The 15,170-nt window shown below is 39.0% G+C and overlaps 1 protein-coding gene across 1 annotated transcript; it reads left to right on the top strand.

Moving 5' to 3' along the window:
* The first annotated feature begins 4,240 nt into the window (after positions 1–4,240).
* Positions 4,241–11,906, top strand: LOC134651813 (cyclin-dependent kinase 8). Its single transcript, XM_063506925.1, has 8 exons — positions 4,241–4,555; positions 5,380–5,631; positions 6,681–6,870; positions 8,117–8,330; positions 9,151–9,319; positions 9,992–10,111; positions 11,107–11,179; positions 11,720–11,906. Exons 1-8 carry the CDS (start codon positions 4,310–4,312, stop codon positions 11,839–11,841), a joined length of 1,386 nt encoding a protein of 461 aa, XP_063362995.1. The 5' UTR covers positions 4,241–4,309; the 3' UTR covers positions 11,842–11,906.
* Positions 11,907–15,170: the final 3,264 nt, after the last annotated feature.

Raw genomic sequence — 15,170 nt, 5'->3', positions numbered from 1 at the left:
ATCCGGTGCCGATCACCACGGCATCCATAAAAGATAGGCTTATTAAAAATTTGTCTTCATAATGGACTTAAGTCCCTCTGGAGATTCTCAGTTACGTATTGCGCAGTTTAATATTCAAAGTGCCAATAGTAAAAAGCCTTTATTAATTAAATTTTTGAAAGATAAAAACATTGATATATGTTTACTCAATGAAACTTGGTTTAAAGAACATCACAATTTTAAAATTCCTGGTTATAATCTTCACTACAGACTGTCTAAAAATCCTCACAATGGTGTTGCAATTTTAATTAAACCATACTTGAAATACAATACTTTAAATACAACCTTTTATGAGGACATACAAACTATAGCTGTTTCTGTATCTACCGAACGCGGTAACCTAACTGTTCTATGCGTCTACTGTCCTCCCTCTAATGGTCACATTAGATTGAAGAGGCTGCGCAATGCTATCAGAGACCTCCCTAAACCTATCTTTATTGGCGGAGATTTTAACGCTCATCATATTGCATTTGGTTGCTTATCAACAAAGGGTCGTGGTAAAGATCTATATGATGTTATTAATGAGTGTGATTTGTGTATCCTAAATGATGGTAGTTTTACTACAGTGAACCGCCCTAGAATTAACCCTTCAGCCATTGACGTCAGCCTTACTAGTGATTGCTTGGCACCTCTTTGTGAATGGTCTGTACATGACGATTGTATGGGTAGCTACCATTTCCCCACTATAACCATAATATCTTTGACAGCTGAAAAATATCAATTCAATGCTCCTGTGGATAAATTTTTGTACAAAAGAACTGATTGGCGCAAATATAATGAACTCTCTAAGAGCATATTTGAGGATTTCTCAGTAAATGTTAATGACCCACTTGCCACTTATACAGAATTTTGCAATCGCCTTGATGCCCTTATGCATAAAATTATCCCAAAGTTTACCAAATCTACTCATTTTGCTAGCAGACCTCCTACACCTTGGTGGAACGAGATCTGTGAGCAAAGTGTTATTGCATCCTATAATGCTTTGAAACTGTATAAAAGAGATCCTACCATAGAAAATTATATAAATTATAAAAAATTAGACGCATTGAAAAAAAGAACTATTTCAGAACAAAAGAAAATTGGTTGGAATAATTTATGCCATTCTTTTAACAGAACTACCCCTATGAGCAAGATTTGGAATATGATTAAAATGTTTAAAGGTGTCAAGTCCAATATTAGATCATACAAGGACGAATTCATCACTCCATTTTTAGATAAGTTATCAGATAATAGTAATTTAAAGGATACTAGTACCCTACCTACCTACTTTAACATTAATAATAACAATAGCAATTCAAAGTTTTTAATGGAACCATTTACATGGCATGAATTCATAACTAGTCTACGATCCAGACGTAACACAAGTCCAGGTTTAGATAATTTTCCTTATATTGTAATCAAAGAGCTTCATGTATCTGCCCAGAAGTTATTTCTTGATGTTCTTAATATATTATGGCTTAATTTAATTATTCCTGAATCCTGGAAATCACAGTGTGTTATTCCAATACTTAAACCAGATAAATCTCCAGAACAGGCTAGTTCCTATCGCCCAATCTCCTTGTCATCTTGTCTTGGTAAATTATTTGAAAACATGATTAAAGTCCGTTTAGATTGGTTTGTGGAGGCTAATGGTATCATTCCATATTTGCAGTACGGCTTTCGTCGAGGGCGAAGTTGCGCTGATAGTTTCATTTCACTCATCTCCGACCTGAAAATGTCAAATAATTTAAAGTCACACACTGTTTGTGTTTTCCTTGATGTTCAAGGAGCGTTTGATAATGTTGACCCAACCATCCTAGTCAATATTATGTCCGATGTTGGTATCCCTGGCCGACTATGTCAGTGGATATATAATTTTTTAATCAATAGAACCTTATTTGTTAAATTTAATAATATTTTACATGGGCCTCGATCAACTTCTAAAGGCACTATGCAAGGTGCCACACTTTCACCATTATTGTACAATTTGTACACATGTGAAATTTGTAAATATGTTGATACTAGTAATGTAAGTATTCTCCAATTCGCAGATGACATTGTTTTGTACAGTAGTAACCATAATTTGCAGATTGCCATAAATAACATAAATAGAGCTTTAGATCAATTAGGTGTGTATTATAACAATAGATTAAATTTAAATATAAATGCCACAAAAAGCAGCTTAATGATTTTTGGTGATGATGATCCAACTTGCAATATTATGTACAGTGGGGAGTCCATTGATAGAGTAAGATCCAAAAAATTCTTGGGTGTCATCATTGATCAAAAGCTGACCTTTGAAGAACATGTGAAATATATTTCTAAAAACAGTTTAAAAGGTATAAATGTGTTAAGATGTTTAGCTGGTGTCTCTTGGGGTGCTGATCCCAAGATTCTATCTGTTTTATATAAAGCTATAGTTAGGAGTCATTTTGATTATAGTGCTATGGCATATTTAAATAGTCCACATGCAAAAAAATTGGATATTCTGCAGAACAGGGCTCTGAGAATTATATCTGGAGCAATGTGCTCAACTCCAATAAGGGCCATGGAAGTTGAGACACATATAATGCCACTTATCTTAAGACGCCTAATGCTTGCTGAAAGATATTGCCTCAAGTTATTATATTCTAATAACACAAAATTAATAAACAAGATTTTACCTCATAGAGTTAATGTGTCTGGTTCCTTGGCAACTGGAGAGGGTCTTCTTCTTGGCAACTCTCCAATGTTGTTTCACATTTTTCTGGAAATTGAAAATAACTGTAGTAAAATTAAAAAGCAACATCCTTGGCCATGTTATTCCTCACACTACAGAAGCATTATGCAACCAATTAAAATACTAGACTCTGTTAAAAGTAATGAAGACATGTTACAATTCCTTTCGGATAATAATTACTACACTATTTATACTGATGGAAGCAAAGGTGTGGATCATGTGCGTAGTGCAATTTATGATCCTCAATGTAAATTTTCTCAGAGCTTTCTTCTGCAGAAAGTATGTACCATATTTACTGCAGAGGCATATGCAGTCTATCAGGCCCTTCTGCGAATTGGTAATGTAGATAATTGTAAATATTTTCTAATAATAAGTGATTCTTTAAGTTTGCTTCAAGGGTTGGAACATTTGAAAATTCGTTTTAAAACTAATTTTATTTTATATGCAATTAAAGAATTGTTATTTAAGTGTCATCTTAAAGGAGTAGAAGTTTCATTTATGTGGGTTCCTTCTCACAAAGGAATCACTGGCAATGAAACAGCAGACAATGTTGCCTTCAAAGGCATAAATGCACTTGACGTTAGCGAGGCAATGTATATTCCCATGTCCGATTACTTGTCTTGTATAAATCTATCTGTAAATATGTTATGGGAACAAATGTGGAGTAAAGATCAAGACCAAGGAAAAGGAAGATGGTACGGAAGCATTCAGGAAAATCTGCCTACAAGACCATGGTATAATAACCTGCAAAAAGCCAGTCGAGATTTTATCACTACTATAAACCGGTTGCGCTACGGACACAATGCTGCACCATCACACCTTGCCAGACTTGGATTGATACAAAACAATATCTGTACTTTCTGTGAAGCTGAAGAAGGAACCGTTAACCACCTTATATTTAAGTGTCAGAAATTTCTTATTGACAGATTAGTGCTTGCCAGTGAACTAAATGAAGTGTTTAAAAATAATAGTGATTTTTCCTCCCGCCCGCCGCCGCTTAATAATCTACTAAAAGACAGTCAAACATATCAACCAATATACAAATACATTAAAAACACAGTGTTAAAACTTTAATAGTAGTGCAGTGTAATTAAAATAAAGACTTGGCTTAAAGGTCTCGTAACCAGGCCATAAAATCCAAAAAAAAAAAAAAAAAGCTTCTATAGACTCTGCAACACATAGCTTGCGGACTTGCGGATAACGACTTCAATGATCGATCAAATATGGATCAAATGCCGCAATGTAAAGCAAATTCCATACGATAATCGGTGACGTTTTTTTTATAGAGGCCCTAACATAACCTAAAATATAATATTTATTTTATAACATTAGAAACTAAGAGACGGAGCGTAATGAAAATAAAAAATTAACGTAAAAGTACTTTCGTTGAATGAATTATCTAGATAAAACACTGAGCCCAATTCTGTAAATGTTCAGTTTTTGTTTGTGCCTATAAGTAGGTATAATAATAAGAACATAGTAAAGTTCATTCAATCTACAGAGTAAATTTCAATAATACTAGTGTAAATAAGCAAGCGCCTAGCTTCTCAAGTTCCTAAACCAGTTAACACAATGGGTGACAATTTTCAAAATAAAACAATGGCTCCGGTTATGATGGACTATGATTTTAAAATAAAGACTCAAAACGAGCGGTCGAAAGTCGAGGATCTGTTTGACTTCGAAGGTTGCAAGGTTGGCAGAGGGACTTACGGGCACGTCTACAAGGCAAGGAGAAAAGACGGCTCGGATACAAAGGACTACGCGTTGAAGCAAATCGAAGGAACTGGATTGTCGATGTCGGCTTGTCGAGAGATCGCGGTGTGTACTTCTGTTTAGCATAAAACACTCACTAGGAACTAAATGTTACTTGGCATAGCGTCTTTTTCTTCCTTGGTTCACAAAATTAACAGTTCTAATCAAATTAAGTAAAGATTCCATCGCATGTTGAGGCAGTAAGTTATTAGTATAAAGTGATATGGTATGGAACAGTAGTTTTATTTAAGCACTATCACTTAAGAAGGGCCGCTGTCTAACAAACCAGAACCTCAGCATTTTTTTGCATAATAATATTTGGCTAAAGTATTTTATAAATTAATATAGGTTTTACTCACATACACTAACACTATGGACATGGTCTGAAAATATATTGTATTTTATTGTAAAGTTGTACACCTCTTATTGTCTTTGAACGGAGTTAACGGGATGACAACTTTAGTTATTATTGGCTAAACTTCGATCAGTTTCAAGGAGCTAAGCGTTATATTATGAATAGGAACCTTCTTGTTACACCCAGATAGAAACTCGGACTGATAAAAGATAAATATAGATGGTCAAGCAAATCTTGTCAGTAGAAAAAGGCGCGAAATTCAAATTTTCTATAGGACGATATCCCTTCACGCCTACATTTTTCAAATTTGCCGCCTTTTTCTACTGACAAGATCTGCTTGACCATCTATACTATATTTTTTTTTTATTATTATTAAAGCGTCATTTGTTCTACAGTCAGGTTGTTATTTTTTTGTTTTTTTTTTACTTTGTTTTGGGGCTGACTTCAGATCCCATTTGCTGGGTGGAAGCCTCCTCACTTTTCCTCCAAGCGGAGGAAAATACTATAATAAAAACTCTTAACATATTCTTCACAGCTACTCCGGGAACTGAAGCATTCAAACGTGATAAACCTTATAAGAGTTTTCTTGTCACATACTGATCGGAAGGTGTGGCTGCTCTTTGATTATGCGGAGCATGATCTGTGGCACATCATCAAGTTCCATAGGGCTGCAAAGGCTAACAAAAAGTCTGTTATGGTACCTAAGGGCATGGTCAAGAGTTTGCTGTATCAGATTTTGGATGGGATACATTATTTACATTCCAACTGGGTTTTACATAGAGACTTGGTAAGATATTTATATAATTTATATAATATAATTTGGCGCCGTTCTTTTGACCTAATATGAATAGTATTTACTGAAGACGTTTACCGGATTGAACTAACTCAAAAGAAGAAAACCTACTTATGACAAGGCAGTATGGCTTAGAGCTTTAGCCTGTTCAGATGGACGAAAAAAAAAAAATTGACGCCGTTCTGTGAAGCAAGAGCTGGGTGTATTGGGGATGGGGTGGGAGGAGCTACTTAAGCTGCCCAGTCAGCCTATTATGGATAGCTTTATCCATCTTTATCCACGTGATAAAATAACTGTCACTGTTTAACACCGTGGGAAAGAAAGTGACGGACACCGTTTTATCACGCTGTCACGTAGACAAGAACGACCATCATATCCGTACAGGACCGGAGTAAGCGGAAAGAAAAGATTCGAGCCCTACAACCCAGCAGGGGGTAACAGGATGGAAAGGAGAAGAGTTGACAAATTAAACCTGCAGTATTATAATATAATGCTACTGTAAAGACGAAAACACACTTATCCCACGTACGCAAAATATGCAATGCATTATGACATCTGAACCCTGAAATTTGTATGCTTAGTAACATACTTGTCATACGCAACGCAATGCATGACAAGTATACTAGGTATAGGTGAATACTAGGTATTCACAATAAAGTTGTTTGCAATATTTAAGAAAGAGATGCCACACACATATATCTGTAAATAGGCAGTATTATGCTGGCCTTCATCTGTTACCCTACTGAGACTTCCAGCTTTTTTATGTTTCTATTATTTATAGTTCCATTTCATATTACATTAGAGGAGAAAAAACGCAATATTACACCATACATTAGTCAAGGATGAAGTGAGATGCTCAGTGCATGGCAGTCCTCTGTATGCACTATAAGGTTATTTAACAATGTGAGAGCACCAAGGAACATTCTGTACACAGGTGCACTTACCTTCAAATGCAATCAACTGAATCGCAACTTCAAAGACACATTGTAAACTCAATTTTTCTGATGATAAATTCTTAACCTATTATTTTAATTAATTTACAGAAACCAGCAAACATTCTAGTAATGGGTGAAGGCCCTGAGCGGGGCAGGGTGAAGATTGCTGACATGGGCTTCGCCCGACTGTTCAATGCACCATTAAAGCCCCTTGCTGACTTGGATCCAGTGGTGGTCACTTTCTGGTACAGGGCGCCAGAACTCTTGCTAGGGGCACGGCATTATACTAAAGCTATTGGTAAAATTATTTGATGTTTAGTAGCATTAAAGTACCAAAGTTTATATATGACACCGTAAGATTGTGAACCCGTTAGTTTACAATCTAACGTAGGTTAGGTTAGTTTATAATCTTCCTACCGTCAGTTTATAATTTTTTCTACTCCCGTTCTTTTATTTGTCATTTAAAGGGTCGTGCACACACCTTTAAAAACCCTACCTTATAGTTGTCAAGACAAGTCTTTAGTCTATTCCCCAAAAAAGAATTTGTGCATACACGCAGTATCTTTTTGGCGATTTTACGATACTTCGTGTAATGACCACTTAAAAAATATTGAATGAAATACAGTGTTGCCAACCTTATTTTAAATGTCATCTCTGACAAATAAGTGAACCATAGACATGTTTTTTTTTAAATTTCATTCACTCGTTCATTCTTTTCCCGCCCGTACCCTCCATTTTTGCTACTTCTTGAATTAAAAATATTTGTTAAATTTACAATTTTATTTCAAAATAAGTGCTTGGTCGTAGAAAAAGTATTGTATGCAACGTTGTTTAACTGAGTCAAAAAATATTCGTGGCGTCTTTATTAACAATTTTCGGCTTCGCCTCACATTGTTACTCACGCCACTCGCCTTTTTTGACCTCTCTTAAACAACGGTTGCATAAAATACTATAACTAGAGAGATTCTCTCTCTCTGTCTCTCTCTTTAGCCCTTTTCTACCCTTTGGGTGTAGGCCTCCTTCATTTTTCGCCATTCGTCACGGTTCTGTGCAGCCTGCAGCCATCTCATCCCCGCAATCCTTTTGATGTCGTCTTCCCAACGCATATTGGGTCTACTTGGAGGACGTTCTTCTCCCCATGGTCACCACTCGAGTATTCGTTTACTCCACGAGTCGGTCTTTCGTGCCATATGACCAGCCCATTCCCACTTCAAACTGGCTACGCGTTTTACAACATCTGTGACCTTGCTCTGCTGTCTCAGCCACTCATTCGTTTTACGGTCTCTCAATGTGATCCCCACCAGTTTTCTCTCTAGAGACTAGAGAGATTATAAACTGACGAGTGTTTACAATTTTACGGTGACATATATATAAAATATGATTAACCCTTCTAATATTAAACTGCAACCTTGCGCGGCTGAGGCAGTCTTTGGGCTCAGTTTATTATTCCAACTTTTAAGACTTTCACACTCAGACTAGACAGAGGGAAATAGAGAGACACTTTACACTTAATATACTGTATACAAAACTGTTTCTATTTTCAGATATTTGGGCCATAGGTTGCATATTTGCTGAACTTCTCACGTCCGAGCCGATTTTCCACTGTAGACAGGAAGACATAAAGACCAGCAACCCGTACCATCACGACCAGCTCGACAGAATATTCAATGTCATGGGATTTCCGCTGGAGAAGGACTGGGAGGACATAAGGAAGATGCCGGAGCATGCTACTCTAGTCAAAGATTTTAAAAGATCTAAGTAAGTGAAGTTTGAATCCCTTTCTAACTTTGATTATGACCCTTCATTAGCTACTATTTAATGGCAGTAGGCTGAAAGTGGCATTAGGTTAACAATATAAAGTTTATCAGTCACATTTTTAGGGTTCCGTACCCAAAGGGTAAAAACGGAACCCTATTACTAAGACTCCGCTGTCCGTCCGTCCGTCCGTCCGTCAGTCCGTCTGTCACCAGGCTGTATCTCACGAACCGTGATAGCTAGACAGTTGAAATTTTCACAGATGATGTATTTCTGTTGCCGCTATAACAACAAATTACTAAAAACAGAATAAAATAAAGATTTAAGTGGGGCTCCCATACAACAAACGTGATTTTTGACCGAAGTTAAGCAACGTCGGGCGGGGACAGTACTTGGATGGGTGACCGCTTTTTGCTTGTTTTTTGGTGATGGTGCGGAACCCTCCGTGCGCGAGTCCGACTCGCACTTGGCCGGTTTTTAAAATATGTTTACAAGGTAAAGCTTACACAAAATGTTCTTAGCATACCAAAAAAAAGATAATATGGCAGATTCAATGTTGGCCACAAAATAGGCCTAAAATCTTTTTGGGAACTGGCAAATACCAATTTAACAAAATACAGTTCAGTATAACACATACAGGTCAAGTTAAGCAACTAATGCATATTGGCCTCCACCAATACTGCATTCTGTGGAGCACTGACTAAGCCTAAGCATTAGAAATTAGAAACAACAAGAAATGGAAATACAGTACTGCATACAAAGTCATCTTTCACAATAACTCAACTGAAAACGTGCTAAACAAAATAATTTGTTCCTTTTGCAGTTATCAAAACTGTTCACTAGGAAAATATATGGATAGACACAAGATCAAGCCAGACAGCAAAGCATTTAGTCTATTGCAAAGGCTACTGTTGATGGACCCAAATAGGAGAATCACATCAGAAATGGCAATGCAAGATCCGTACTTTTCCGAAGATCCATTGCCCACTCAGGTAAGGCCATTGACTTACATATATCTCAGGACTGGCCTTACGTGCATTAAAAATGGTACTAGTTCAGCGGTGTTACTCACGAATTCGAGCCAATCGTGTAGTCTAACGCAACTAGTTGCGACCAATCGCGCGGCCGATCGCGCGTGATGCAAACTCATCAACCAATCGCGTTGGAAGTGTTTTCACACCGCTGTACTGGCCCCATTCATGCCAAATTCTTATTGCCCGTAAGGCTAGTCCTGAGACCTGAGATATATATGTCAATGGGTAAGGCAATTTTGTTTCTTACTTACCAACAATTCTTATTAAATTGGATGTTTCTACCTTGTGTTAAGTTTTGGAGTCCCTGGGGTATAAATTGGGCAGGCAAAAACGACCTTGAGGGGTTAGATTTAGAATTAAACTTTGATTATTTAATCCTAAAAATATTGTAATTGACTGGATTTGTAAGTTTTATCTTTCTTGACATTGTATCTGTTTGCATGTTTTTCTTTTGTGTTTTGTAATGTATATATGTTTCTAGTGTGTAAGCGAATTGGTGTAGTACTGTAAGCTTGCACTGTATTAAATAAATAAATATAAATATAAATTATAATTTGGGACGCGATATGTTATGCTAGGTATAAAATTATACTTCCTTCCAAAATTATGACCATAAATAAAATATTTCAGGATGTATTTTCTGGATGCCCCATTCCCTATCCAAAGAGAGAGTTCTTGACTGATGACGACCAGGATGACAAGGGTGATTCTAAAGCGAGACAAAACCAACAACAGCAGCAACAAAATAATGTAAGTTTCAACTCTTACCATTTAAAAAATCATTAGTTGAATTTAAACTGTTGTGAGACATACTAACATTGAATAATTTTACGGTTTAGACTCACTTGTTCTTGACTCAGTTGAGTTGAGTACGCGATACTCGGCCGTCGTGAACGCTGCTCGCACGGTTAGTGCTTGAGAAAGGAGACCTAGGCTCTCCGAAACTGTCGCGCGAGTGACTTAAAACAAGTGAGTCTAAACCGTAAAATTATTCAAAATCATTAGTTGTATTCAATAGAAACTTTATTGCCAAGGTATTTGGCGGGTCCATACAAAACGAGCCGTCTAGCGAAGTAATTGCCGCGCGAAGCAGAGGGGCTACCGCGTAAACCGAAATTCGCAAATTGCGGGGATCTTTCTCTTTTACTCCAATGAAGGCGTAATTAGAGTGACAGAGAAAAATGCCAATTTTAATACTTCGATTTTCGCGGTTACAGCCTTGTTCAGTGTTGTGTTAGCTGTGTGCTAGCGTGTCCGAACAAAAGAACTTACAGTTATCAGATACGTATTATCAGATATACCGGAGCGGCCTTGGATGCTCAAAAATATGTGAACATGCACTTTAACATCATGATAATAGAGGCTTTGTTTAGATATCTGTGAACACCTTGGCCGCTACGATATATCTGGTGGCGACTGTACAGTGTACATGAACTGTAGAGCGAAAGTCGATACTGCCACAAAATAAATAATAGTACTAGGTACAGAAAATTCACTCTCTAACAAAACGCGTCTGTTACGATCAGCACAGATATGGCCGCTAGGTGGCGACAGCGCCACGCGCGGCTTATGGCTTTCCCCAAAATTGGGGCGGAACGGATGTACTTTTAGCTACCTGTAGCAAAGCGACGAAATCGCGGAGTGAGCCACGCCTGATACTGCGCTGAATTTAGTACAAGAGGTGTTTAAAATTGATACACTGTCATGTACATATTATGTAATTGGTTCATACGTTGTTATTACAGAATCAGCAGAATCAGGTGCAAGCCAATAACCATGACCACGGAGCTAGCAACGCAAAAAGAATGAGAATGCCAGGTAATATACATTCATACTAAACAATTTATGATTAAATACTGAGTTTTTTCATCACTTGCTCGTAAAAGGTGTTATTACACGTAGGTGATGCACGTATTTTCGTAGGCGAGGCGATGCGGTCCGTAAATCCAACATTTCGACCTAAATTAGGCAGAAATTTTATTTATTTCCCCTCACTTCAATTCACACTCGTAATTCTTGTTAACCACCCTTAATACACAATGTAGTACCTAACTGTTAATATCGACCAAGCATTAATGTGACGCTTAAAGTAGTTAAAATAGAATATTATCCCCTAGCGGCCCACGATACAAGAAAACGGTCACGGTCAACTCACCTACTTTTTATATTACTATCCGATTTATTAAATAGACTTGTGCTTAAAAAAAACTGCTATTTAAGTTTTTCTAATAATTATATCTGGTGCTTTATTTCATGCATGGTGTCAATTGGCAAGATTGTGAAAAAGGCGCCAGGTTTCTTTACAATGTTATCCTCTTTTAGGATAGAATGTTGAATGGTGTGATTATTTGGTACCAGGTCCGAACCAAGGCAACAACACCGGCGGCGGCGCGCCGCAGGACTTCCACCAGCAGCAGATGATGTTCGGGCAGCAGCAGCAAGGCAACCAGCAACAGGGCAACTTCCAGCAACGCTTCTAGAATGTTCCACCAGCGTTCTATCACACGCTAATCTGAAGGCTTGTGGTTAGGTTCACCTACAATGTTTTGCTAGGCCCATGACCTTCAAGGCTACCAGCAACAGGGCAACTTCCAGCAACGCTTCTAGAATATTCCATCAGCGTTCTATCACACGCTAATCTGAAGGCTTGTGGTTAGATTCACCTACATTTTTTTGCTAGGCCCTTGACCTTCAAGGCTACCAGCGGCAGGGCAACTTCCAGCAACGATTCTAGAATATTCCACCAGCGTTCTATAACACGCTAGTCTGAAGGCTCGTGGTTAGGTTAACCTACAATTTTTTGCTAGGCCCATGATCTTCAAGGCTGCCAGTAGCAGAGCAACTTCCAGCAACGCTTCTAGAATGTTCCACCAGCGTTCTATCACACGCTAATCTGAAGGCTTGTGATTAGGTTCACCTACATTTTTTTGCTAGGCCCTTGACCTTCAAGGCTACCAGCGGCAGGGCAACTTCCAGCAACGCTTCTAGAATATTCTACCAGCGTTCTATCACACGCTAATCTGAAGGCTTGTGGTTAGGTTCACCTACAATGTTTTGCTAGGCGCATGACCTTCAAGGCTACCAGCAACAGGGCAACTTCCAGCAACGCTTCTAGAATATTCCATGAGCGTTCTATCACACGCTAATCTGAAGGCTTGTGGTTAGATTCACCTGCATTTTTTTGCTAGGCCCTTGACCTTCAAGGCAACCAGCGGCAGGGCAACTTCCAGCAACGCTTCTGGAATATTCCACCAGCGTTCTATAACACGCTAGTCTGAAGCAGGGATGTTGCGGATGCAGATTTTTTGACATCCGCGGATGCGGCCTTCAAGGTAACCAGCGGCAGGGCAACTTCCAGCAACGCTTCTAGAATATTCCACCAGCGTTCTATAACACGCTAGTCTGAAGTCTGAACTCTGAAGGCTCGTGGTTAGGTTCACCTACAATGTTTTGCTAGGCCCATGATCTTCAAGGCTGCCAGTAGCAGGGCAACTTCCAGCAACGCTTCTAGAATGTTCCACCAGCGTTCTATCACACGCTAATCTGAAGGCTTGTGATTAGGTTCACCTACATTTTTTTGCTAGGCCCTTGACCTTCAAGGCTACCAGCGGCAGGGCAACTTCCAGCAACGCTTCTAGAATATTCCACCAGAGCCAGAGTTCTATTACACGCTAATCTGAAGGCTTGTGGTTAGGTTCACCTACAATGTTTTGCTAGGCCCATGACCTTCAAGGCAACCAGCGGCAGGGCAACTTCCAGCAACGCTTCTAGAATATTCCACCAGCGTTCTATAACACGCTAGTCTGAAGGCTCGTGGTTAGGTTAACCTACAATTTTTTGCTAGGCCCATGATCTTCAAGGCTGCCAGTAGCAGGGCAACTTCCAGCAACGATTCTAGAATATTCCACCAGCGTTCTATAACACGCTAGTCTGAAAGCTCGTGGTTAGGTTCACCTACAATGTTTTGCTAGGCCCTTGACCTTCAAGGCTACCAGCGGCAGGGCAACTTCCAGCAACGCTTCTAGAATGTTCCACCAGCGTTCTATCACACGCTAATCTGAAGGCTTGTGGTTAGGTTCACCTACAATGTTTTGCTAGGCCCATGGCCTTCAAGGCAACCAGCAGCAGGGCAACTTCCAGCAACGCTTCTAGAATATTCCACCAGCGTTCTATAACACGCTAGTCTGAAGGCTCGTGGTTAGGTTAACCTACAATTTTTTGCTAGGCCCATGATCTTCAAGGCTGCCAGTAGCAGGGCAACTTCCAGCAACGATTCTAGAATATTCCACCAGCGTTCTATAACACGCTAGTCTGAAAGCTCGTGGTTAGGTTCACCTACAATGTTTTGCTAGGCCCTTGACCTTCAAGGCTACCAGCGGCAGGGCAACTTCCAGCAACGCTTCTAGAATGTTCCACCAGCGTTCTATCACACGCTAATCTGAAGGCTTGTGGTTAGGTTCACCTACAATGTTTTGCTAGGCCCATGGCCTTCAAGGCAACCAGCAGCAGGGCAACTTCCAGCAACGCTTCTAGAATATTCCATCAGCGTTCTACCACACGCTAATCTGAAGGCTTGTGGTTAGGTTCACCTACAATGTTTTGCTAGGCGCATGACCTTTAAGGCTACCAGCAGCAGGGCAACTACCAGCAACGCTTCTAGAATGTTCCACCAGCGTTCTATCACACGCTAATCTGAAGGCTTGTGGTTAGGTTCACCTACAATGTTTTGCTAGGCCCATGACCTTCAAGGCAACCAGCGGCAGGGCAACTTCCAGCAACGCTTCTAGAATGTTCCATCAGCGTTCTATCACACGCTAATCTGAAGGCTTGTGGTTAGGTTCACCTACATTTTTTTGCTAGGCCCTTGACCTTCAAGGCTACCAGCGGCAGGGCAACTTCCAGCAACGCTTCTAGAATATTCCACCAGAGCCAGAGTTCTATTACACTCTAATCTGGAGGCTTGTGGTTAGGTTTCGCTACTATTTTTTTGCTAAGCTTTGCTATTCAAGGCAATCAGCAGCGAGGCAACTACCAGCAACGTTTGTGGAATATTCTACCAGCAGATTCTCACTAATCTGAAGCAGAAACGCTTGTGGTACAGGGTGGATACGCCATAGAACGGATATCGTTTCAGTGTCTACCACGCCATGTTTGTACACGCCTCAATGTAAGTTCCTTAGAGCAATCAGTTGAAAATAATTTGACGTAACCATGCCCGTACATGGTACACAGGCACTTTGAACTTAACGTCATTGTGTCTATTCGAACTGAGAAAAAAAAACGGAATTAGCTCCATCTTGTCCGACATATTTGACGCGTTGCCACTTACTGCATAGTATAGATGGTTCGAATTCCTTCAACTCTAGTAAGACATGCCCCGATATGTGGACACATTCGTTCCTACCATTAGATGTAGCATAGGATATGATGTGGATACTAATCATTAGGTGCATATTTTATTCTATAAAGACCGTAATGTAATCAACTTTATTTATTAAGATAACGTTGCGCTTTGATAAATATTAAATGACTTCCTAATAAATTAACCGGGGCATAACTAAGACGTCCTAAAGCTTTGTAGATTTCAAATGGTTTTCAGGAGTAAGTTATGAAAATGAAATAACTAATGTTTGCTAAGCTCTATAAGCAGTATTTATCTAAAATACTCTCTTATAATGTAAGAATAAAATGATTCTCAATAAGTTGTACTATTTCAAATACGGACTGAAATAATGAACTGTAAATAATGTAGAATATGACAAGAAAAACAATAAAAAATATTTTAATACTGTAAAAGTATAAGTATATG

Source organism: Cydia amplana, chromosome 10, assembly GCF_948474715.1.
Source record: "Cydia amplana chromosome 10, ilCydAmpl1.1, whole genome shotgun sequence".
Classification (NCBI taxonomy): domain Eukaryota; kingdom Metazoa; phylum Arthropoda; class Insecta; order Lepidoptera; family Tortricidae; genus Cydia; species Cydia amplana.
The sequence above is the reverse complement of the archived record's forward strand: the minus strand, read 5'-3'. Positions and strand labels throughout refer to the sequence as shown.

Bases quoted from the DNA above. Each gene is read 5' to 3' on its own strand.
- LOC134651813 (XM_063506925.1), top strand. From the start codon at position 4,310: ATGGGTGACAATTTTCAAAATAAAACAATGGCTCCGGTTATGATGGAC. The intron at 4,556-5,379 runs GTGTGTACTTCT...TATTCTTCACAG, and splicing joins CGGCTTGTCGAGAGATCGCG to CTACTCCGGGAACTGAAGCA. The intron at 10,112-11,106 runs GTAAGTTTCAAC...TTGTTATTACAG, and splicing joins AACAGCAGCAACAAAATAAT to AATCAGCAGAATCAGGTGCA.